The 24,416-nt window shown below is 42.4% G+C and overlaps 1 protein-coding gene across 8 annotated transcripts in view; it reads left to right on the top strand.

Moving 5' to 3' along the window:
* The window catches only part of LOC138669788 (plasma membrane calcium-transporting ATPase 4-like), a 486,684-nt gene that overhangs the window by 398,960 nt on the left and 63,308 nt on the right, over positions 1-24,416 (top strand). For all 8 annotated transcript variants that reach the window (XM_069756525.1, XM_069756523.1, XM_069756527.1 and 5 more), the window contains 4 exons: positions 12,680-12,922; positions 15,063-15,304; positions 19,396-19,630; positions 20,561-20,740. In XM_069756525.1, the coding sequence (XP_069612626.1) occupies positions 12,680-12,922; positions 15,063-15,304; positions 19,396-19,630; positions 20,561-20,740 (900 nt within the window). The remainder of the gene's footprint in view (positions 1-12,679; positions 12,923-15,062; positions 15,305-19,395; positions 19,631-20,560; positions 20,741-24,416) is intronic.

The following is a 24,416-nucleotide window of genomic DNA, read 5'->3' on the forward strand; positions in this document are numbered from 1 at the left end:
TAATAAATCTCACGTTACAAATTAGGTTTATTGGCAAAATTTGTCTTTGATGAACCACTAAAACAAGAAGACTCTTAACTCCTCCATGGCCAGGTGTGCTTTGGACCTTGATGATCGGAACAAAATGTCAAATATTTGAATGCTACACTGTAAAAGAGATTTTTATAAATAGTAAACTTTTTTCCGGAGGGAAAGAAAATGGGACAAAAAGATCATTAGTAAATTCAAATTGGAGTCAATTTTTTTTGTTAATTCCAAGGACTTCTGTAGTGATAATCAGGCAGAAATTAGAGAAAAATTAAACTTTTTTCTTTTTTACATGAATAGCTGGGTCAATCTTTAATATTTATTCCAAAAATGAATCTTGCAATTTTCGTGTTCATGGCTGTGCCGACCGAATATGTATATATTGTTTAATGTACGATGGCAACATACCGCTACACGAACCACACTATCATGTTAGCCTTCTATGAGTGCTCTCAAGAGTTTCACAGACAAGGAAATAATATTTCTGTACCCTGTCACCTTACGGAATTCATTTGTTGCGTCAGCCCAAGTGTTAGTGTGCACACGTGAGAGCAGTGCCATCAAACAAAATGTTTATTCTCTTTATTTATTGAAGTCATCATATTACATAACACTGTGTATTTACAATTGCTCATTTTTCCCTTCTACCCAGATAATTCTTCTGTTTTGCATTAGGTCTATGACATCACATGATTAAAGAGTGAGTAACTGAATATTTCTAAGCTTTATGTAGAAACAAAATCAACTTTCCATGTATGAGTCATAAGCCCCTCAAAAGTCCCTGACGGGGGAGTAGGGAGCAGCTGGGACAGGAGGTGAAGAAGGGAACGATAAATGCAGGGACAAGAAACTTCCTGTTTTCTAATTTGAGCAGAGAAAAGCAAAGTACTGGCTAGAAGGAAAAAATGAGCAATTGTAAGTACACAGTGCTATATAATATGGATGGTGACTGCAATGTATTAAGTGGATAAAAACTTTGACGGGAATGCTTCTTTAAATAAAGCAAGTATTAATGGGTTAAAAAACAATTTGTTTTCGCAAAATGTAAGTGTATACTGTGAAAAAGCAGTCTCAGAATTATTCAAGACATGCATCTTAATAGAGTACTTTTTGAGTTTTATCTGCTGCAAACGTGGGGCAACATCAGCTTCTGGCAGCATTCCTGAGGAATCCTAACCCATTCCTCTAGCATGTTTTCAGTGCTAGAGTAAACAAAGCAGCCCCAGAGAATCACAGGTCCTCCACCATCTTTAACTATAGGTAGAGGGTTCTTTCCAATAATAATAAATTCACAAGAATAGCAATTGTAGTATAGTGTAGGAGCATATTTTTATCAAAAACATATGCTCCTCCATATACTCATAGTTCTAGTGAAATATATAGATCATTAGTAATCATAAACTCCTATGGTTCTTTTCAGTATGAACTTCATGTTTCCTCCCCAAGACAAAAAGACATACCTTTGAACCATAGACCCTGAAACTTCCAGATTTGTTTCATGGCTCCACAGAACAGAATTCCAAAACTTCTATAGCTTATTTATATGATTTTTATCATATTAGAGGTGACTTTACTTTATATATATCAGTCTTGGGAGTTTGAGCATGGTGACCTCAATGTTTAGTATGTGCAAGTAGAAGCTTTGATGCTTGCTAGAGGTCTTTTTAACCCCTTCATGACCTTGGGATTTTTCGTTTTTCCGTGTTCGTTTTTCACTCCCCTCCTTCCCAGAGCCATAACTTTTTTCTTTTTCCGTCAATTTGGCCATGTGAGGGCTTATTTTTTGCGGGACGAGTTGTACTTTTGAACGACATCATTGGTTTTAGCATGTCGTGTACTAGAAAACGGGAAAAAAAATCCAAGTGCGGTGAAATTGCAAAAAAAAAGTGCAATCCCACACTTGTTTTTTTGTTTGGCTTTTTTTGCTAGGTTCACTAAATGCTAAAACTGACCTGACATTATGATTCCCCAGGTCAGTACGAGTTCATAGACACCTAACATGACTAGGTTATTTTTTACCTAAGTGGTGAAAAAAAATTCCAAACTTTGCTAAAAAAAAAAAAAAAAAAAAATTGTGCCATTTTCCGATACTCGTAGCGTCTCTATTTTTCATGATCTGGGGTCGGTTGAGGGCTTTTTTGCGTGCCGAGATGAAGTTGTTAATGATAGCATTTTGGTGCAGATACGTTCTTTTGATCGCCCGTTATTGCATTTTAATTCTGGCGTTTTGCATTTTCTGGCGTTTTGCATTTTTTTCTCGCTATGCCGTTTAGTGATCAGGTTAATGCTTTTTTTTAATTGATAGATCGGGCGATTCTGAGCGCGGCGATACCAAATATGTGTAGATTTGATTTTTTTTTTTTATTCATTTATTTTGATTGGTGCGAAAGGGGGGTGATTTAAACTTTTATATTTTTTTTATTTTTTTCACATTTTTTTTTTACTTTTTTTTTTTACTTTTGCCATGCTTCAATAGCCTCCATGGGAGGCTAGAAGCAGGCATAGCACGATCGGCTCTGCTACATAGCAGCGATGATCAGATCGCTGCTATGTAGCAGAATTGCAGGTGTGCTGTGAGCGCCGACCACAGGGTGGCGCTCACAGCTGCCGGGGATCAGTAACCATAGAGGTCTCAAGGACCTCTATGGTTACTATTCTGAAGCATCGCCGACCTCCGATCATGTGACGGGGGTCGGCGATGCGATCATTTCCAGCCGCCCGGCCGGAAGTGGTAGTTAAATGCCGCTGTCTGCGTTTGACAGCGGCATTTAACTAGTTAATAGGTGCGGGCAGATCACGATTCTGCCCGCGCCTATTACGGGCACATGTCAGCTGTTCAAAACAGCTGACATGTCCCGGCTTTGATGCGGGCTCACCACGGAGCCCTGCATCAAAGCAGGGGATCTGACCTCGGACGTACTATCCCATCCGAGGTCAGAAAGGGGTTAAAGGGTTTTTCACCATCAGCATCCTCAGGAATCTGGGAACAGCTTGTGGAGACACGGGGGTCAGTGGGTTCTCTAGTCCGCTAGCTTTTACCCTATGGACCAGGGATCATCCCACCAAACGCCTACTATCCTTTCACCATGGGCATAATACTCAGACAGCACAGGGTGAGGGTAAAACAGTGTGGAAATACTTTATTGAACCACAAAACATGCACATAACACATAGAACAACCACAGAAAAACGCCGGATATACTAGAGTATAAGCCGACTCGAGTATAAGCCGAGACCCCTAATTTTGCTACAAAAAACTGGGAAAACTTAATGACGCGAGTATAAGCCTAGGGTGGGAAGTGCAGCAGCTACCTGTAAATTTCAAAATAAAAATAGATACCAATAAAAGTAAAATTAATTGAGACATCAGTAGGTTACGTGTTTTTGAATATCCATATTGAATCAGGAGCCCCATATAATGCTCCATACAGTTCATGATGGCTTGATAAGATGCTCCATACAAAATACGCCCCATATAATGCTCCATAAAGTTTATGATGGGCCCCATAAGATGCTTCATAGAAAATATGCCCATACAATGCTGCATAGGTTGATTATGGCCACATAAGATGCTCCATAGATAATGTGCCCCATATAATGCTGCATAGATTAATTATGGCCCCATAAGATGCTCCATAGATAAAGTGCCCCATACAATGCTACATAGGTTGATTATGGCCCCATAAGATGCTCCATAGATAATGTGCCCCATACAATGCTGCATAGGTTGATTATGACCCCATAAGATGCTCCATAGAAAAGACACAGGATTGAGAACCTCAGAAATCCTATACGGACCAATAAAACGAGGTTTAAATTTAGGAGAGGAAACCTTCATAGGAATATGACGAGAAGATAACCAAACCAGATCCCCAACACGAAGTCGGGGACCCACACGGCGTCTGCGATTAGCGAAAAGTTGAGCTTTCTCCTGGGACAAGATCAAATTGTCCACTACCTGAGTCCAGATCTGCTGCAACCTATCCACCACAGAATCCACACCAGGACAGTCCGAAGACTCAACCTGTCCTGAAGAGAAACGAGGATGGAACCCAGAATTGCAAAAAAATGGAGAAACCAAGGTAGCCGAGCTGGCCCGATTATTAAGGGCGAACTCAGCCAACGGCAAAAAGGACACCCAATCATCCTGGTCTGCAGAAACAAAACATCTCAGATATGTTTCCAAGGTCTGATTGGTTCGTTCGGTCTGGCCATTAGTCTGAGGATGGAAAGCCGAGGAAAAGGATAGGTCAATACCCATCCTACCACAAAAGGCTCGCCAGAACCTTGAAACAAACTGGGAACCTCTGTCAGAAACAATATTCTCAGGAATGCCATGCAACCGAACCAGATGCTGAAAGAACAAAGGTACCAAATCAGAGGAGGAAGGCAATTTAGCCAAGGGCACCAGATGGACCATTTTAGAAAAGCGATCACAGACCACCCAAATGACTGACATCTTTTGAGAAACGGGAAGGTCAGAAATGAAATCCATCGAAATATGTGTCCAAGGCCTCTTTGGGACCGGCAAGGGCAAAAGCAACCCACTGGCACGAGAACAGCAGGGCTTAGCCCTAGCACAAATCCCACAGGACTGCACAAAAGTACGTACATCCCGTGACAGAGATGGCCACCAGAAGGATCTAGCCACTAACTCTCTGGTACCAAAGATTCCAGGATGACCAGCCAACACCGAACAATGAAGTTCAGAGATAAGTTTATTAGTCCACCTATCAGGGACGAACAGTTTCTCTGCTGGACAACGATCAGGTTTATTCGCCTGAAATTTTTGCAGCACCCGCCGCAAATCAGGGGAGATGGCAGACACAATGACTCCTTCCTTGAGGATACCCGCTGGCTCAGATAAACCCGGAGAGTCGGGCACAAAACTCCTAGACAGAGCATCCGCCTTCACATTTTTAGAGCCCGGAAGGTACGAAATCACAAAGTCGAAGCGGGCAAAAAATAACGACCAACGGGCCTGTCTAGGATTCAAGCGCTTGGCAGACTCGAGATAAGTCAAGTTCTTATGATCAGTCAATACCACCACGCGATGCTTAGCTCCTTCAAGCCAATGACGCCACTCCTCGAATGCCCACTTCATGGCCAGCAACTCTCGATTGCCCACATCATAATTACGCTCAGCGGGCGAAAACTTCCTGGAAAAGAAAGCACATGGTTTCATCACTGAGCAATCAGAACCTCTCTGCGACAAAACCGCCCCTGCTCCAATCTCAGAAGCATCAACCTCGACCTGGAACGGAAGAGAAACATCTGGCTGACACAACACAGGGGCAGAACAAAAACGACGCTTCAACTCCTGAAAAGCTTCCACAGCAGCAGAAGACCAATTAACCAAATCAGCACCCTTCTTGGTCAAATCGGTCAATGGTTTGGCAATGCTAGAAAAATTACAGATGAAGCGACGATAAAAATTAGCAAAGCCCAGGAACTTTTGCAGACTTTTCAGAGATGTCGGCTGAATCCAATCCTGGATGGCTTGGACCTTAACTGGATCCATCTCGATAGTAGAAGGGGTAAAGATGAACCCCAAAAATGAAACTTTCTGCACACCGAAGAGACACTTTGATCCCTTCACAAACAAAGAGTTAGCACGCAGGACCTGAAAAACCATTCTGACCTGCTTCACATGAGACTCCCAATCATCTGAGAAGATCAAAATGTCATCCAAGTAAACAATCAGGAATTTATCCAGATACTCACGGAAGATGTCATGCATAAAAGACTGAAACACAGATGGAGCATTGGCAAGTCCGAACGGCATCACTAGATACTCAAAATGACCCTCGGGCGTATTGAATGCAGTTTTCCATTCATCTCCTTGCCTGATTCTCACCAGATTTTACGCACCACGAAGATCTATCTTAGTGAACCAACTAGCCCCCTTAATCCGAGCAAACAAGTCAGATAACAATGGCAAGGGATACTGAAATTTAACAGTGATCTTATTAAGAAGGCGGTAATCAATACACGGTCTCAGCGAACCATCCTTCTTGGCTACAAAGAAGAACCCTGCTCCCAGTGGTGATGACGATGGGCGAATATGTCCCTTCTCCAGGGATTCCTTCACATAACTGCGCATAGCGGCGTGTTCGGGCACGGATAAATTAAATAATCGACCTTTAGGGAATTTACTACCAGGAATCAAATTGATAGCACAATCACAATCCCTATGCGGAGGTAGAGCATCGGACTTGGGCTCTTCAAATACATCCTGATAATCAGACAAGAACTCTGGGACCTCAGAAGGGGTGGATGACGAAATCGACAAAAATGGAACATCACCATGTACCCCCTGACAACCCCAGCTGGATACCGAGATGGAATTCCAATCCAATACTGGATTATGGGTTTGTAGCCATGGCAACCCCAACACGACCACATCATGCAGATTATGCAACACCAGAAAGCGAATAACTTCCTGATGTGCAGGAGCCATGCACATGGTCAGCTGGGCCCAGTATTGAGGTTTATTCTTGGCCAAAGGTGTAGCATCAATTCCTCTCAATGGAATAGGACACCGCAAAGGCTCCAAGAAAAACCCACAACGTTTAGCATAATCCAAATCCATCAGATTCAGGGCAGCGCCCGAATCCACAAACGCCATGACAGAAAACGACGACAAAGAGCATATCAAGGTAATGGACAGAAGGAATTTGGACTGTACAGTACCAATGACGGCAGACCTAGTGGACCGCTTAGTGCGCTTAGGACAATCAGAAATAGCATGAGTGGAATCACCACAGTAGAAACACTGACCATTCAGATGTCTGTATTCCTGCCGTTCAACTCTAGTCATAGTCCTATCGCACTGCATAGGCTCAGGTTTAACCTCAGGCAGTACCGCCAAATGGTGCACAGATTTACGCTCGCGCAAGCGTCGACCGATCTGAATGGCCAAAGACAAAGACTCATTCAAACCAGCAGGCATAGGAAATCCCACCATGACATCCTTAAGAGCCTCAGAGAGACCCTTTCTGAACAAAGCTGCCAGCGCAGATTCATTCCACTGAGTGAGTACTGACCATTTCCTAAATTTCTGACAATATACTTCTATATCATCCTGACCCTGGCACAAAGCCAGCAAATTTTTCTCAGCCTGATCCCCTGAATTAGGCTCATCGTACAGCAATCCGAGCGCCAGGAAAAACGCATCGACACTACTCAATGCAGGGTCTCCTGGCGCAAGAGAAAATGCCCAGTCTTGAGGGTCGCCGCGCAAAAAAGAAGTAATAATCAAAACCTGTTGAATAGGATTACCAGAAGAATGAGGTTTCAAGGCCAGAAATAGCTTACAATTATTTTTGAAACTTAGAAACTTAGTTCTATCTCCAAAAAACAAATCAGGAATAGGAATTCTTGGTTCTAACATAGATTTCTGATCAATAGTATCTTGAATTTTTTGTACATTTATAACGAGATTATCCATTGAAGAGCACAGACCCTGAATATCCATGTCCACACCTGTGTCCAGAATCACCCAAATGTCTAGGGGAAAAAAAAAAAGTGAACACAGAGCAGAAAAAAAAAAAAAATGTCAGAACTTTTTCTTTCCCTCTATTGAGAATCATTAGTTTGGCTCCTTGTACTGTTATGTTTGCTAATGACAGGTGTTATGAAGGCAATCCAGAAACACAGTGTGCTTAGCGATCAGAGCGCACACAGTGATCTGACAAATACCCAAAAATACAAGAACGAGCTCTGAGACGTGGAAACTCTGTAGACTGCACACCTGATCCTATCCTAAACACAACTAAAAGCGGCTGTGGATTGCGCCTAACAACTACCTAGGCAACTCGGCACAGCCTAAGAAACTAGCTAGCCTGAAGATAGAAAAATAGGCCTGACTTGCCCCAGAGAAATTCCCAAAAGGAAAAGGCAGCCCCCCACATATAATGACTGTGAGTAAGATGAAAAGACAAAACGTAGGGATGAAATAGATTCAGCAAAGTGGGGCCCGATATTCTAGGACAGAGCGAGGACAGTAAAGCGAACTTTGCAGTCTACAAAAACCCTAAAGCAAAACCACGCAAAGGGGGCAAAAAAAACCCACCGTGCCGAACTAACGGCACGGCGGTACACCCTTTGCGTCTCAGAGCTTCCAGCAAAACAAAAGACAAGCTGGACAGAAAAAAAGCAACAAAAAAAAAAACAAAAAGCACTTAGCTATACAGAGCAGCAGGTCACAGGAACAATCAGGAGAAGCTCAGATCCAACACTGAAACTTTGACAAGGAGCAAGGATAGCAGCATCAGGCGGAGTTAAGTAATGAAGCAGTTAACGAGCTCACCAGAACACCTGAGGGAGGAAGCTCAGAAGCTGCAGTACCACTTGTGACCACAGGAGTGAATTCAGCCACAGAATTCACAACAGTTTCCCATCCAGTGCTCCAATGCAGTTTGGGAAGTCACAATTGACCTGGAACCCACGGGCAATTTTGAGCCAATCAGCCTGTTTTGGCTCAGGCATCACAAGGTCCTTAAGTCTATCCCATATTTTGCGACAAGTTAACCGCACAATGCCAGAAATGGTGGACCGGCCAATCAAAAATTCAAGGTGGAGACCCGCAAAGGACAATCCAGTGGACAGAAATCTGTAAGTAAAAAAAAAAAAAAGGACAATCAGGTCGGTTTCAAGAGTGAACACAAAACATGACTAAGCACAATCATATTTACATTTGTCTGATACTAGATTAACGCTGGAAAGGGAAAAATGTCCTTAAGGGGCTTAACTATAACAGTTACGTCACTTTGTCACATCTGCTTGGGACATAATGTACACATATTCCGGGCGAAAACAGATTAAAACCAAAAAAAGGGCCAAAAAAAACCATCATCAACATACAGTATGTGAGGATGTAGAATACATACCGTAACGTGAGGAGAAGACGCTCCTCAGCAGAGATGGCTTTGCGCAGCCTTGTGTCCTGAAATGTTATTCCTGGGTGTAAGATCTCCAACAATCTGTCAAATGTTTGGATAGACATGCGACAGTAGAGATAAAACTTGTCTGGATGTTCCCGCAGAGCTGTATATAGCCGATGAAAATGGCCTTTAGTGAGGCGTTTAGTCAGAAGAGGATGCACCAACATTCTTCTGCTACTCCTTCGCGGATCCACAATCACAGGGTATGGGTGGCCAAACCGACGAGACAATAGCCAGTTAAGCAAAACCCGCTGCGTTGGGGTGAACTGCAGGTGGTCAGACATGGTACAAATGTTACCACAACACTCCAACAGTTGACAAACCACAAAATGACCATATGGGAGTGAGACACCTGTTGTAGAGGCCTTAAATAGGGTTGATGAGGGTAATTTAAATCAATTTCAGCCGCCAGATCCGTTAAATGTCCATTTTGTCAGGTTGCGATAAAAATACGCATTACGGTGGGCATACGGATTATATACGCAATATTACATGCGCAAAATACGCAACCACACCTTGCCTACGGAGTTCTTACGGATCACCGTATTTCTAATTTTGACGCGTATTATGGCCCTAAAATACGGACCGTATTTTTCAACGCTAAGTGTGAGGCCGGCCTTAGGAAGTCACATTCACTGAACAAAAAAGCTATTTATCTCCAAAACATCCTAACAGGCCAAGTTACATGTTAACATAGGAACCCTTCTTTGATATCACCTTCACAATTCTTGCATCCATTGAACTTGTGAGTTTTTGGAGAGTTTCTGCTTGTATTTCTTTGCATGAAGTCAGAATAGCCTCCTAGAGCTGCTGTTTTGATGTGAACTGCCTCCCACCCTCATAGATATTTTGCTTGATTATAATCCAAAGGTTGAGGTCAGGGGGAAGATGGTGGCCACACCATGAGTTTATCTCCTTTTATGCCCATAGCAGCCAATTATTCAAGAAGTATTCTTTGCAGCATGAAGATGATTTTTCTCCTGAAGGCTCGTTTCTGATTTGTATACCATGGAAGAAAGTTGTCAGTCAGAAACTCTATATACTTTGCAGAGGTCATTTTCACACCTTCAGGAACATTAAAGGGCTCTACCAGCCCCATGATTCCGGCCCAAAACGTGACTCCTCCACCTCCGTGATGACATCGCAGCCTTGTTGGGACATGGTGGCTATCCACCAACTATCCACTTCTCCATTCATATGGACTATCCAGGGTTGCTCGACACTCCTCAATAAACAAGACTGTTTGAAAATTAGTCTTCATGTATGTCTGGGCCCACTGCAACCTTTTCTGCTTGTGAACACTGTTTAGGGGTGGCCGAATAGTAGGTTTATGAACCAAAGCAAGCCTTTGAAGGATCCTACACCTTGAGGTTCGGGGCACTCCAGAGGCACCAGCAGCTTCAAATATCTGTTTGCTGGTTTGTAATCGGTTTTTAGCAGCTGCTCTCTTAATCCGATGAACTTGTCTGGCAGAAACCTTCCTCATTATGCCTTTATCAGCACGAACACATCTGTGCTCAGATTCAGCCACAAATCTCTTAACAGTGCGATGATCACACTTAAAGGGAACCTGTCACCCCGAAAATCGCGGGTGAGGTATTCCCACCGGCATCAGGGGCTTATCTGCAGCATTCTGTAATGCTGTAGATAAGCCCCCAATGTTACCTGAAAAAGGAGAAAAAGACGTTAGATTATACTCACCCAGGGGCGGTCCCGCTGCTGGTCAGGTTGGATGGGCGTCTCCGGTCCGCTCCGGCGCCTCCTATCTTCTTTCCATGACGTCCTCTTCTGATCTTCAGCCACAGCTCCGGCGCAGGCGTGCTTTGCTCTGCCATCTTGAGGGCAGAGGATAGTACTGCAGTGCGCAGGCGCCGGAAAGGCCAGAGGCCCGGCGCCTGCGCACTGCAGTACTATCCTCTGCCCTCAAGAGGGCAGAGCAAAGTACGCCGGAGCCGGAGCCGTGGCTGAAGATCAGAAGAGGACGTCATGGAAAGAAGATAGGAGGCGCCGGAGCGGACCGGAGACGCCCATCCGACCTGACCAGCAGCGGGACCGCCCCTGGGTGAGTATAATCTAACGTCTTTTTCTCCTTTTTCATGTAACATCATGGGCTTATCTACAGCATTACAGAATGCTGCAGATAAGCCCCTGATGCCGGTGGGATTACCTCACCCGCGATTTTCGGGGTGACAGGTTCCCTTTAAGTTTTTGGGAAATATCTAATGTTTGATACTTTTCAGCAGCAGAGAGATCATGTTTCTTTCCCATGTTACTTGAAAACTGGGACCTGCTTCATAATGTGGAACATCATTTTTAAGTAGTTTTCCTTTAATTAGAATCACCTGGAAAACTAATTATCACATGTGTTTAAGATTGATTTCAGTGATCCATTGAGCCCTGAGGCACAATACCATCCTTTAGTTTATTTGAAAAACAAAACAATTAAATCTTTATGACACTGAAATCCAATTTGCATAAAAATTTGGAACACGGTGTATATGTTTGGATGTATCAATGTTACAGAGGCACATTTCTTTTTATAGTTAACAACTATCCTTCAAGCCAGCATCCAGAGATAAAGAGAAAGATGACGCTCATTGTTTGACCATATAATCAATTTGCATAGTTTGTACTCCTCTATTTTGCAAGTCAAGCTTGCCTGGACAATGTGTAATCAGCATATCAGCAAACATCATAGTTCAGTTGCCCTGCATCTCTGTGATCCAGGATAACCGCACAATATGTTACAAGGAACGTCAACTTAAAAGTCAATATTACAGGCTTATTCGAACAAAAGTCTGTGTTTTCTTGACCAACCAGAATGAAACACACAAATTCAAAAGTCAACATATACATTGCAGTCTATTACTCATGGCTTGCTGAAAGTAAACATCTGGTTTATTAAGATAAAATGATGTGTTGTCACACAGTTGGTGATGGCTTCTTTGCTAACTAAGCTTTCAACTGAATCTTTAGGTATCTGGTTTGCATCGTATTTGCTGCAGGGATTGAGTAATTCCGAGGCTGCAGTAATCATTTTATGTGTCATTTTATGTTAAATTTGAAGAAACCACTATTTATATTAGTTGTGTTAAGATATTTAAAGGGAATCTGTCACCATGTCTTTGCCATCTAATCTGAGAGCTGCATAATATATAGACAGGCTCTGAGTCCAATGATGTGTCACTTACTGGAATGCTTCCTACAGTCTTGATAATCGCCTGCTGATATAACAGTGATTTTATCAGTAGAGGACTAGTACACCTCTTGCCATGTAGTCCTCCATATTCTTGAACTCTGAATATCAAGCCCCCACCACAGATTGGAGAGGAAGCTGTCTATTAGTGGTGTGTGAGGTTATTCTGAGCTCAGCATTCAGAGATCTGATAGAGCTGCAACAAAGAAAACATTTATTTAGTTAAAATGACAGCATGGATCCCAGTAAGTGACACATTGCTGGAATTGGGGTCTGTGCCCGGATATCATGCTGTTCTCAGATGGGATAACAAACCTGTTGACAGATTCCCCTTAATTTGTTCTTGTTAGGTTTATTGCAAACAGTAGAAAGTTCACAAAATGTGTTAATAACCCTAAATTGAAATGGAGGTTGAATAATTTTGGTTCTAACTGTATGTAAAGTTTACTACTACATCACTTCTTTAACATCCTAACTTTTCCCTGTTATTCTTATATTGTGTTTTTTTTAGAAAATGATGAAGGATAATAACCTTGTACGTCACTTGGATGCTTGTGAAACTATGGGTAATGCTACAGCTATATGTTCTGACAAGACTGGTACTTTAACCATGAATCGTATGACTGTGGTTCAAGCATATGTGTGTGGGACACACTATAGACAAATTCCTGACCCTGAAGCACTGAACCCAAAAATATTAGACCTGGTTGTCAATGGAATATCTATTAACTCAGCATATACATCAAAGATTTTGGTAAGTATGCCTAAATCCAGAACAAGAATTCTGTAGAGAGAAAGAGTTTGGTGTATGCTGTAAACTGTATGGTGCCAACTGATCCTAGGAATTGGAACAAACCTTGGGGCTGGTTGTTGTATTCCAATAGAGCTCATAAAATCCTATAAAAATTGCTATCTAAAAAAAATCCTTTTAATGGAGACTGTCTTCTCCCAGTATCATGTGCTTCACTAAATTGCATAAATTCAAAGTACAGATACTTTCCAATAAATGCAGTTCTGAAGGTGGCCAAACATCATAAACTCGTCATACACATTAGGCAGCTATCAGATCAGCTTTCCATTTGTCAGACCGCTATCGTGATTCCTTCGTACACTTGAGTACTTGGCTTACAGCCGTTTTCAACAAGCATAGAGGAGAAATCGTCAGATAAACATCTGACTGCAGTTATTTTCTCCTTAACACAAGAGGACCTGGCATTCATCCTTCTCTGGCCAGTCCTTTTTTGCCTGATGTCGGGAAGTCGGCATACACCTCAGATGTTTGGTGTGAAATTGGTGGGCTTGGCCTTTTGATAGCTGTATGCTAGACTCCCACCATGTAGATGTACTCTTTTGGGGGGGGGGGGGGGGCGGAGATAAGCTCCTGTCAGACACCTCTACTGGTGACTTATCTCCTACTGATCCCTTCACTAATGAACAGACACCTTATAATCTTTATTTTTTTTTTTTATATAGCGCTAACATATTCCGCAGCGCTTTACATTTTGCACACATTATCATTGCTGTCCCCGATGGGGCTCACAATCTAAATTCCCTATCATCATAGTCATGTGCTGGACAATGAAGGGAACTGCCTGCCTGTATCAGAATGACACCTGTAGCTTAATATGCAAATTGCCTCTTCAGAGAAAAAGAGGACTCAAACTCTATAGCGCCACCTGTTGGAAGTAGCGATCCCACAAGTTGCAATCAACCTTTTAAAGGGACTCTGTCACCTGAATTTGGAGGGAACAATCTTCAGCCATAGGGACGGGGTTTTCGGGTGTTTGATTCACCCTTTCCTTACCCGCTGGCTGCATGCTGGTTGCAATATTGGATTGAAGTTCATTCTCTGTCCTCTATAGTACACGCCTGTGCAAGGCAAGATTGCCAATATTGCAGCCAGCGGGTAAGGAAAGGGTGAATCAAACACCCAAAAAACCCCGCCCCTATGGCTGAAGATTGTTCCCTCCAAATTCAGGTGACAGAGTCCCTTTAATGAGTCGTGCAATATGACTTAGGATAAAAGCTTAATCAGTACCTCAATTCGCAGACACGGTGTTTCGGGCTGTTGGCCCTCGTCAATGCGAAGCATGAGAACTAATTTGGCTAGGTGAGAGGCTCTGGACTGGGGTCTAAGGGGTAACGTTTCTGCTTATGGAGAGTGACATACCAGCTCTGGCTTGGCAAGGTAAGGAGGTACCTGTAGCTTAGGAACTGAAATCTGTCAGTCTTGATAATTAAAGCACCACTCCCGCGTTTTTTTTATTTCAGCACTCGAGTGGTGCTACTAATCTAAATTCCCTGGCCCTAATCTTATTCTCCCCAGCCGCTGTCTTCAGCTCTTCCCAGCACCACTTCAGTCCCGATCCGTTGTCTTGTGACCACAACTTCTGAATGACCGAAAGTCATAGGTAACAGTCACAAGCTCTCAATGTAAGTCTGTGGGATCATTGTTCTGGCTCTCACAGACTTACACTGAGCAGTGACCTCTGGCTCGTCCAGCACACACTGGTGCTACATACAGGTCAGTAGCTGCTGGATACTGAGCGGAGTGGCGCCGATAACACATGAAGACAGTGGCTGGTGAGTACTAGGGGCAAGAAACTTAGATTAGTAACAGCACTCCAGTGCTGCAATAAAAAAATTCACTGGAGTGGTGATTTAAAGTACTGTATATTAGTAGATGGTTGTTTTTAACATTTGGCTTTTTCTATCTTTAGACAACTTTTGTAATCTATTGTTACTGAACGTCATGTTAAGTCTCTGGTCTAGGAAATCTTGCAAAAAAGATGAAAAATTCTTTCTATTTCACTTAGCAGCACCGTACTACCATACTAACGTTCTACCTTTCTCTGTGTTAACAAGCTTTTTTATCATCTTCACTCGATCTATAGCCCCCAGAAAAAGAAGGTGGTCTTCCAAGACAAGTGGGTAATAAGACTGAATGTGCTCTGCTGGGATTTGTTTTGGACCTGAAGCAAGATTACCAAGCTGTTCGTAATGAGATTCCTGAAGAGAAACTCTACAAAGTGTATACCTTTAATTCAGTGCGCAAGTCCATGAGCACTGTACTCAGCGAGACTGGAGGAGGTTTCCGCATGTACAGCAAAGGCGCCTCTGAAATAATTTTACGCAAGTAAGAACTGAGAGCAATTTGTTACATAGGTTCAAAAAGACCTAGGTCCAACCTTTCTCCTTCAATGATAACAATTTCTGTCACTAAATTATCTATAACTCACAATGTTATGTGTTCTGAAGAAATTGTCCAGCCCTTTCTTAAAAGCTGTTATAGTGTCTGTCATTACTACCTATTGTGGCAGGGCATTCCACAGTCTGACTGCTCTAACTGTAAATAACCCTTTCCTGTTAACCCTGCTGTTCTGTTTAGATTTCACATACACTTGTACTGTTCCCGGTCATTTTTGACCGTCCTTATAAAATAATCATTTTTAGCTAATCTAAGTGGTTTTTTTAAACAGTTTTTGCACTATTATATTGCTTGTGAAGATGGTTGTTCAAATACCAGAAAAAAAAAATAAATACAAAGCTTGTTTTATATTTTTTTTATATCCAAAAGGGAACATGGTATTTTTTCGATTTTTGTAAAAATTGATTATTTTTGCAGATAAAAAAAAAATCTTGATCTAAATGTTAACTATAAGTAATAATATCAAACATTATGTAGATATACTTTTTTCAAAGGCAAAAAAAAAAAAAAAAAAAAGCTTTTTTCTCTATAAAATGGCAAAAAACGTTGTTTTTTATACACTTATACTGTTCCCGGTCATTTTTGACCGGACCTAACATCCTCGTCTGTATCGGAGTCGTTTATAAACTCCTCCAATTCAGCTTGGGTGAAGTGTCTTCTTCTCATGCTGTAAGGCATCACTGTTGAATGAAAAAATAAAATATATCCATAAACAATGAATGAAAAAAAAAATCAAAACAATTTCGCAACAATACACACAATAACGTCCCGTCACACATTGAGATATGCCCTGTGATTATGGTGCTGGAGCGTCGCAAACAAAAATGAGGCATGCACTCATTCTATCACAGCAGTGAGAATATGTACTCATAAGCAGACATTGAGTCTACACAACCCTAATGCTAACCCCCTATCATCCATTCTATCACAGCAGTGAGAATATGTACTCATAAGCAGACATTGTCTACACAACCCTAATGCTAACCCCCTATCATCCATTTTATCACAGCAGTGAGAATATTGAATAATTTTAGAATAAAAGAATAATTTATCTGTAACATACCTGTAAAAATGGGACTTCAGAGCTCTGACGTCTGAACCTCTGCTCACTCTGTGTTGTCTCCAGCTGAACTGAAACTCTACACTGCTATGTTATCTGTCTACAGATAAGATCAGAGCAGACACCACCCTGCAGCAGGAAAAAGCTCACAGTACAACACTTTAGGTGAATTCTGCTTAGGACAGCATTGCACAGTGTAATACTGTACAACCAGCAAACACATGGAAAATCAGAAAATCATGATTTACAATATGAAATGTTGACAACTGAATGGAACTAGATCTATATGAACAGCAGGGTAAATAAAAACCAGTGAAATAAATTGCGCATAGCTATACTGGAAGCGAATCCGTCGGCTGTATCGCAACTTGAAAATGTTGGTATGTGTAAATCTTTTCTGACCAAAAGTAGTCAGATACATTGATAAATAGTAGTAGATGCAATATATAGTTCAAAATGAGGTGATAGCACCTTTATTTTTGTCAAAAATTGTCTGGAGAGCTGAATAAAGGCCTATCGGTCATTTTTGACCGAACAGTACAAGTGTAAAAAAAATTGTACCAAATAAAGTAAACAAAAATTAAAAAAAAAAAAAATTCCCACAGAGAGTACCCCCCTAATGACGAAAAGTCAGGGAGCCTCAAGTCTCAGAATCACACGCTGAATTTTTATAACATTATAGAATTTCAAAAACGGTCATTTTTGACCTAACAGAACAGCAGGGTTAAGCTGCCGGAATCACCTTTCTTCCGCCTGTACTGAGTTCCCCCTGGTCCCTATTATGGTCCCTGGAAGGAATAAGTCATGTGCAAGTCCCTTATACTGAACACACATATATTTACACACACAAATGAGATTTACTCTGAGATACCGTATATACTCGAGTATAAGCCGATAATTTTAGCCTATTTTTTAGGCTGAAATTGCCCCTCTCGGCCTATACTCGAGTCATACCCAAGGGTCGGCAGGGGAGGTGGAAAGGCAGTGGTCTAAGCATACTCACCTGCTCCTGGCGCGGTATCTGGATGTCCCTGGTTCTCCGGGTGCCGGCAGCTTCTTCCTGTAGTGAGCAGTCACATGGTACCGCTCATTACAGTAATGCATATGGACCCCACTCCACTCCCATAGGGGTGGAGCCGCATATTCATTACTGTAATGAGCGGTACCATGTGACCGCTCACTACAGAAAGAAGCTGCCGGTGCCGGGGAAGCAGGGACCGCGCCAGGAGCAGGTGAGTATAAGCAGTGCGCTATATTCACCTGCTCCCCGTTCCACCGTCGCTTCTGCATCCTCTGCACTGACGCTCAGGTCAGAGGGCGCGGTGATGCGATTAATGCGCGCCGCCCTCTGCCTGAGCAGTCAGTGCAGTGGACGGGAACGTAGCGGCGGAGCAGGTGAATATAGAAAGTGCCGGGGGCCTGAGCGACGAGAGGTGAGTATGTGATTTATTTTTTTTCTATCGCAGCAACAGCATATGGGGCAAATGACTGTATGGAGCATCTAATGGGGCCATAATCAGCATTTATAGACCATTATATTAGGCAAATGACTGTATGGAGCATCTTATGGGGCCATAATCAGCATTTATGGGGCAAATGACTGTATAGAGCATCTTATGGGGCCATAATCAGCATTTGTGCAGCATTATATGGGGCATATTTTGTATGGAGCATTATATGGGGCGCCTGATTCAATATGGATATTCAAAAACACTTAACCTACTGATGTCTCAATTAATTTTACTTTTATTGGTATCTATCTTTATTTTGACATTTACCGGTAGCTGCTGCATTTTCCACCCTAGGTTTATACTCGAGTCATTACGTTTTCCCTGTTTTTTGTAGCAAAATTAGGGGGGTCGGTTTATAATCGGGTCGGCTTATACTCGAGTATATACGGTATCTATTTTCTAAGCTAAACAAGCTCGACTATTCCAACCTCTCCTTATATGAGAGGCCTTCCATCCCTTGTAATAATCTAGTTGCCCGCCTTTGAACTGGCTAATTTCTGAATGTTCTTTTTAAAAAGTGGAGCCCAAAACTGGATCCCATATTCTAGTTGTGGCCCCACCAGTGATTTATAAAGTAGTAACAATACGTTGGGATTCCAGGATTTTCTCTCTCTTTTGATACACCTCAAAATCTTGCTTGCTTTTGTGGCTGCTGCTTGACATTGAGCACTGTTGATCAGCTTACTTGTAACCAGAATACCCAAGTCCTTCTCCTGTTCTGTGGTCCCGAGTATACTCCCATTTAATGTATGTGCAGCAATAGAATTACTCCGTCCTACAGTAGGTGTATTACTCTTTATTTATCTACAGTAAATCTCATTTGCCAAGTGTTTGCCCATTCAGACATCTTATTCAGATAATTTTGTAATATTGTAATGTCAAGGTCAGATTTTAATATCCTACATAGTTTGGTGTCGTCAGTAAAGACTTACACGTTACTGTCAATCCCATCCACAAGGTCATTAATAAAGATGTTAAAAAAAGAATCGGTCCTAGCACAGATCCCTGCGGTCCCCTCTGCTGACTATATCCCATTTAGAGAACGTACCATTTATGACAATTCTTTGTTTCCTGTCATTTAGCCAATTCCTTACGCATCTGCATATAGTTTCCCCCAGTCCCTGGTTATGGAGCTTTAGTAGAAGGCTGTGGAACAGTATCAAACAGCCAGATAAATCACATCAGCCGCATTACCTACATCCAGGTTTGCACTTAGCTCCTCATAGAAACCCAACATGTTAGTTACACATGGCTTATTCTTCATGAATCCATGCTGGCTAGCATTTATTATATTATAATATAATATTATATATTATATATTATATATTATATTATAATATATTTCTGCAGGTCATCTTTTATGATGCCTTCAAAAACTTTGCACACAATTTGCTCTCAGAATAAGATATTTTTCCCACATACTAATGTTTTTTCTTTTTGGTGCATAGATGTACAAAAATTTTGGATCAAGGTGGCGAGGTATGCCCATTTAAGACTAGAGACCGGGATGAAATGGTCAAAAAAGTAATAGAGCCAATGGCATGTGATGGTCTTCGTACGATTTGTTTGGCATATCGGGACTTCCCAGCAGGCGCTGAACCTGACTGGGATAATGAAGCTGACATCTTGTCTGACCTCACTTGTATTGCTGTGGTGGGCATTGAAGACCCAGTTCGTCCAGAGGTAATATTTTACTAGAATTAATTTTCTTCCATGTGTCTGTTAAAGTTACAAATAGCCAATCTAGTAGCATGCGAATGATGACTGTGACCTATTGTTTTTTTTACTTCATCACAGTATTGTTTAGTTGTTATAGAAAAATATCTTGTAAGTTTCCTGCATGGTCAGGAGCTATTGTCAAGCAAGTGGTTGAATCCTGAACGCATGTAAGCCTTCCTTTAGGGCTGGGTTCACATTGCGTTAGTGGCAGTCTGCTAACGGGATCCGTTACATAGCGCCACTAACGCAATGTAACGGATCCGTTAGCGCAGCCATTGACCGCAATGTATCTAACGCATCGCTATCGTATGCCCTTTTTGGCATGCATTAGCGATGTCCTGTTATTTTCTGACGGACCTCGAATGCTGCTTGCAGCGTTTTTCGGTCCGTTCTCGCTAGCGCAGATCGGGCATCTGCGCTAGCGGGATCGCTAAACGCAATCCCTTTTTGGACATTGCGTTAGCGCATTCCGTTACCGTATGCGCTAAACGGATTGCACTAACGCAATGTGAACCTAGCCTTAGGCTGCATCCGCATTAGGATTTGTAGCAAACTTTATGGCCTCTTTTTTGTAAACCTTTTTGCCATCAGGTAATATTTAAAATATTAAATGACCACATACACAGTGTTTCAGATTGACAGTTTGTTTTTTTCGGGGTGGAGGAGGTTGAGGTCAGAGTTAGTAAAATGTTGCATGATCTAGATATGGCATTTTTTGACATTTATCTCTGTATGCTGTGCCAGCGAACTCCAAAAACAATTGTAAATGCCATAAAAAGCATAACCAAGCACTGACTACAGGCGATCTGGCTGGTATCTCTGTCTTTGTGCAAGGATCAGCTCTATTCCTTTTTTTTTTTTTATTCTGTCTCCTATCATTTGGTCTATGTGCAGGTGCCAGAGGCTATAGTGAAGTGCCAGAGAGCTGGGATTACTGTGCGCATGGTTACTGGGGACAATATCAACACAGCTCGTGCCATTGCTACAAAGTGTGGCATCCTACAACCCGGGGAAGACTTCCTGTGCCTCGAGGGAAAAGAGTTCAACACACTAATTCGCAATGAAAAGGGGGAGGTAAGAAGGACACTGGGCAAGCAGTAATGGACTGTGTGAGGCAGCAGGGATGTGAACAGATCCCAGAAATAAAATCCTGATTTACCACAACATTTATGGCCGATATTTACTGTTCTGGAAAAACTTCAAAGTCTAATTTGGCCTTTCTATTCTTAAAGCTGATTAATGGCTTGCACCTTGTGGTGAACCCTCTGTAATGCTCTCATAAAGTCTTCTCTGGTATGCCTGTTTGTTAGGCAGTACCGGCATGTGTTGCAGCTGTCGAACATCCGCGAGACATGCAGGCTCAGGGACTCAAACATATTTTTCGAGCTTGCCAAAATCACTTGGTTAGCGCACGAGCATGCTTGGATAACACCTTATCCTAGCACGTTAGCTCAATACTAACAAACCTCTAAAATGACAAAACTTGTGTCGCTGTTCAAATATTTCTAGACCTAACTATAACAATCTGTTCTGCTCCCCCTACTCTATAACATGTCTAGGAAAAGGAATGAAAAAAAGGAAACCTGTCAAATGTCCGAAGTAATACTCAAATTACAAAGTTTATTCAAAGATCAGATATAAGGGGAGAGGGAGAAAATGGGCACACATCACATACAGATGCATGCCATTTGGTTATATGTATCATAATCCTAAATCCCAACAGTGGGATTCAATAGAACAATTGCACAACCCCGATGTACCTAAAGTGCAGTGTTTAAACATTGTCCGAGGTTTACAGTATAATGGTATCCATAATAGTATGACATATGATTCAAGACTATAGTTAGATATGCACAACTACCTGGGGATAAGTAATACCATATGGGTAAAGTTCCTGACTGGACGTGCATCCACCCCAACGCACGTTTCGGCAAAGCCTTCATTAGGGGGCTTTAACATGTCTGCAGATTGGACTGCTTTTTTATGGTGACAGGTTCCCTTTAATTGAGAGAGGATAATCTGTCCCTATGTTTATTAACATTCAATGGTTTTATAATATCCCATTGATGTCAAACGCATCACTACCATCACATCAAAGATAAGTCATTCCCTTTCACAAATATTTCTGTTTCACAAAAATGTGGGACCTAAGGCTACGTTCACATTTGCGTTGTGCGCTGTTGCGTCGGCGACGCAACGCACAACGCAAACAAGAACGCACGCTAAAACGCATAGTTTTGCGACACATGCGTCCTTTTTTGCTGGATTTTGGACGCAAAAAAAATGCATCTTGCTGCGTCCTCTACGCCCTAACGCTTGCGGCAAAAAAGACGCATGCATCGCAAAACGCATGCAAACGCATGTCCATGCGCCCCCATGTTAAGTATAGGGGCGCATGCGTCGCCGCGGCTGTGCCTGACGCAGCCCGGCAGAACGCAAATGTGAACGTAGCCTAACTGTACACTTGAATTTTTAGTATGTTGACAAATCGCTAATGTGCTCATAAAACTGAGCAAAACAATCCATATTAACCCTTTCCGCCAATCTTGTCGGCATGGGTCCCTAGTTTTTTAGCAACAACTGAGGCTCCTATGAATGTTCCAGGCACCTATAAATAATGAGCACTGAGGAAAAAAAACTGCAGCGTATGTAGTATGCAAGAAAAAAAAAAGCACCAAAAATATTTTTTAGTCTGTTTATGTTGCAAACTAGTAAAACATTTACATAGTAATTTATATTGACTCCTGAACACTTGAGGGCGGACACCTGGATGTTCGGGTCCTGTGGGTTCGGCCGAACAGTTACAAAAAGTTTGGGTACCAGAACAGTACCCGGACCCCATTCACTTGAATGAGGGACCCGAACATACAGTGTTTGCTGCGCTGTAATGTGCATGACAGCGCGGCAAACACCGCTTCTGATTGGCGGTGAAATCATCCCCGCCAGTCAGAGAGCCGCGGTTCCCACGCTGTCAAAAGACATTATGAGCGCTCAGCTGTGATTGGAGGTATAAAGATTACCTCCGGTCACTAGTGTCAGCTGATGGGACTAACGCACCCATCATCCAACACATGCTACTGCTAATTACAGTGAGAGCAGGTGCAGTGGATGGGAGTATTCATCATCCGCTCCTGTGCTGTAAATAAATAATAATAAAAAAAAAACCCGGAGTGGGTTCCCCTGTGTTTTTGTAAACTAGCCAGGGGCAACCCTCAGCTGTCAGCTTCAACAATGTTAGTTATTAAGAATAGAGAGGTCCCCACGCCATATTTTTTATTTTATTTAAATAATCAATTTTAAAAAGGCATGGGGTCTCCCCCATTTTTGACAACCAGCCCTGCTAAAGCAGACAGCTGGGTCTGGTATTCTCAGGCTGGTAAGGGGACATGGATATCCCCTCCCAGCCTAAAAATAGCAGCCCGCAGCTGCCCAGAAAATACACATCTATTAGATGCGCCAACTCTGGCGCTTTGTCCGGCTCTTCCCACTTGCACTGTAGCGGTGGCAAGTGGAGTTAATATTTGTGGGGTTGATGTCACCTTTGTATTGTCAGGTGGCATCAAGCCCACAGCTTAGTAGTGGAGAAGTGTCTATAAGGGTATGTGTCCACGGCCGGATTACATCCGTTACAACCGCAGCATTCAACCCGCAGCGTCCAGATGTTACAGCATAGTGGAGGGAAATCCCATCTCCACTATGCGTACGAACACGCTTTCGGCAGCCCTGCGTATACGGACATTTGGCGCATCTTTTTAGAATGCAGCATGTCTGTTTACCTTGCAGCGGCGCTCCGTTGCCGCAAGCTAAATAACAGGGTCCTATGTATAGGGTGCGGAGATTCCAGATGTGTGCAATGAACACATCCGGAATCACCGCGCGTACAGAAGGGGGCAGTGCGAGTTTTACGCTCCGTCCAAAGCGTCGTCAATCCGGACAGTGGACACGCACCCTAAGACACCTACGGTATATATTACTAATCCTACAGTTGTATTGTAAATAAAGACACAGCCAGAATAAAGTCCTTTATTAGAATTTAAACAAAACACACTTTTCCTTTTTTATTTCAAAATAACGAACACAGTTATACTCACCTAACGCCTATTCCACCGAAGCCCTCGTTCTGCTGTAGTAAAAGTAAAATAAAAAAAAAAACAACAATATCCTTCTCATCTCTGTAGTTCTGTCCCATGACATAAATCCATGTCTGGGGTAAAACCGTTTTCAGCCAGGACGGTGCCAGTTGCTACTAAGATTCTGTCCCAGTAATGTTAACAATGTCTCTTCACTAAACACAGATCTTACCTGAGAACTGAATATTTTGAGAGTGAACGATCGGTCCTGTTGGAGAATAGCAAATTTCTCTGATATGGTATATTGCAAAGTTGCTTATTTTCATTTATGAAATGAAAATTAAAATAACACTTAATATTTACCCCTTCACGACCTTTGGCATATAGTTATGTCAAAGGTTGTGTCCCTGCCTTTGATTAGAGCCCACCTCTTTCATCCCCACATGTGGTGATTGATTTAATCAGTCATCATGTGCCTTTTAACAGCCTTGGGTAGATCAAAGCTCTGCCCGCTGCGGCTAACCAGTTAAATCCCGCTGTCATTCACTGACAGCGGGATTTAATACTCACAGGTCACTGATGACTTGTCAGGACAGCCACAGGTTTGCTGATGACCCCAGTGCCTGTCATCACGATCTTTCTGTGAATGGTGGCCTGGGTTCATATATCTTGATTTCTTC

The sequence above is a fragment of the Ranitomeya imitator genome, chromosome 3 (assembly GCF_032444005.1).
Source record: "Ranitomeya imitator isolate aRanImi1 chromosome 3, aRanImi1.pri, whole genome shotgun sequence".
Lineage (NCBI taxonomy): Eukaryota > Metazoa > Chordata > Amphibia > Anura > Dendrobatidae > Ranitomeya > Ranitomeya imitator.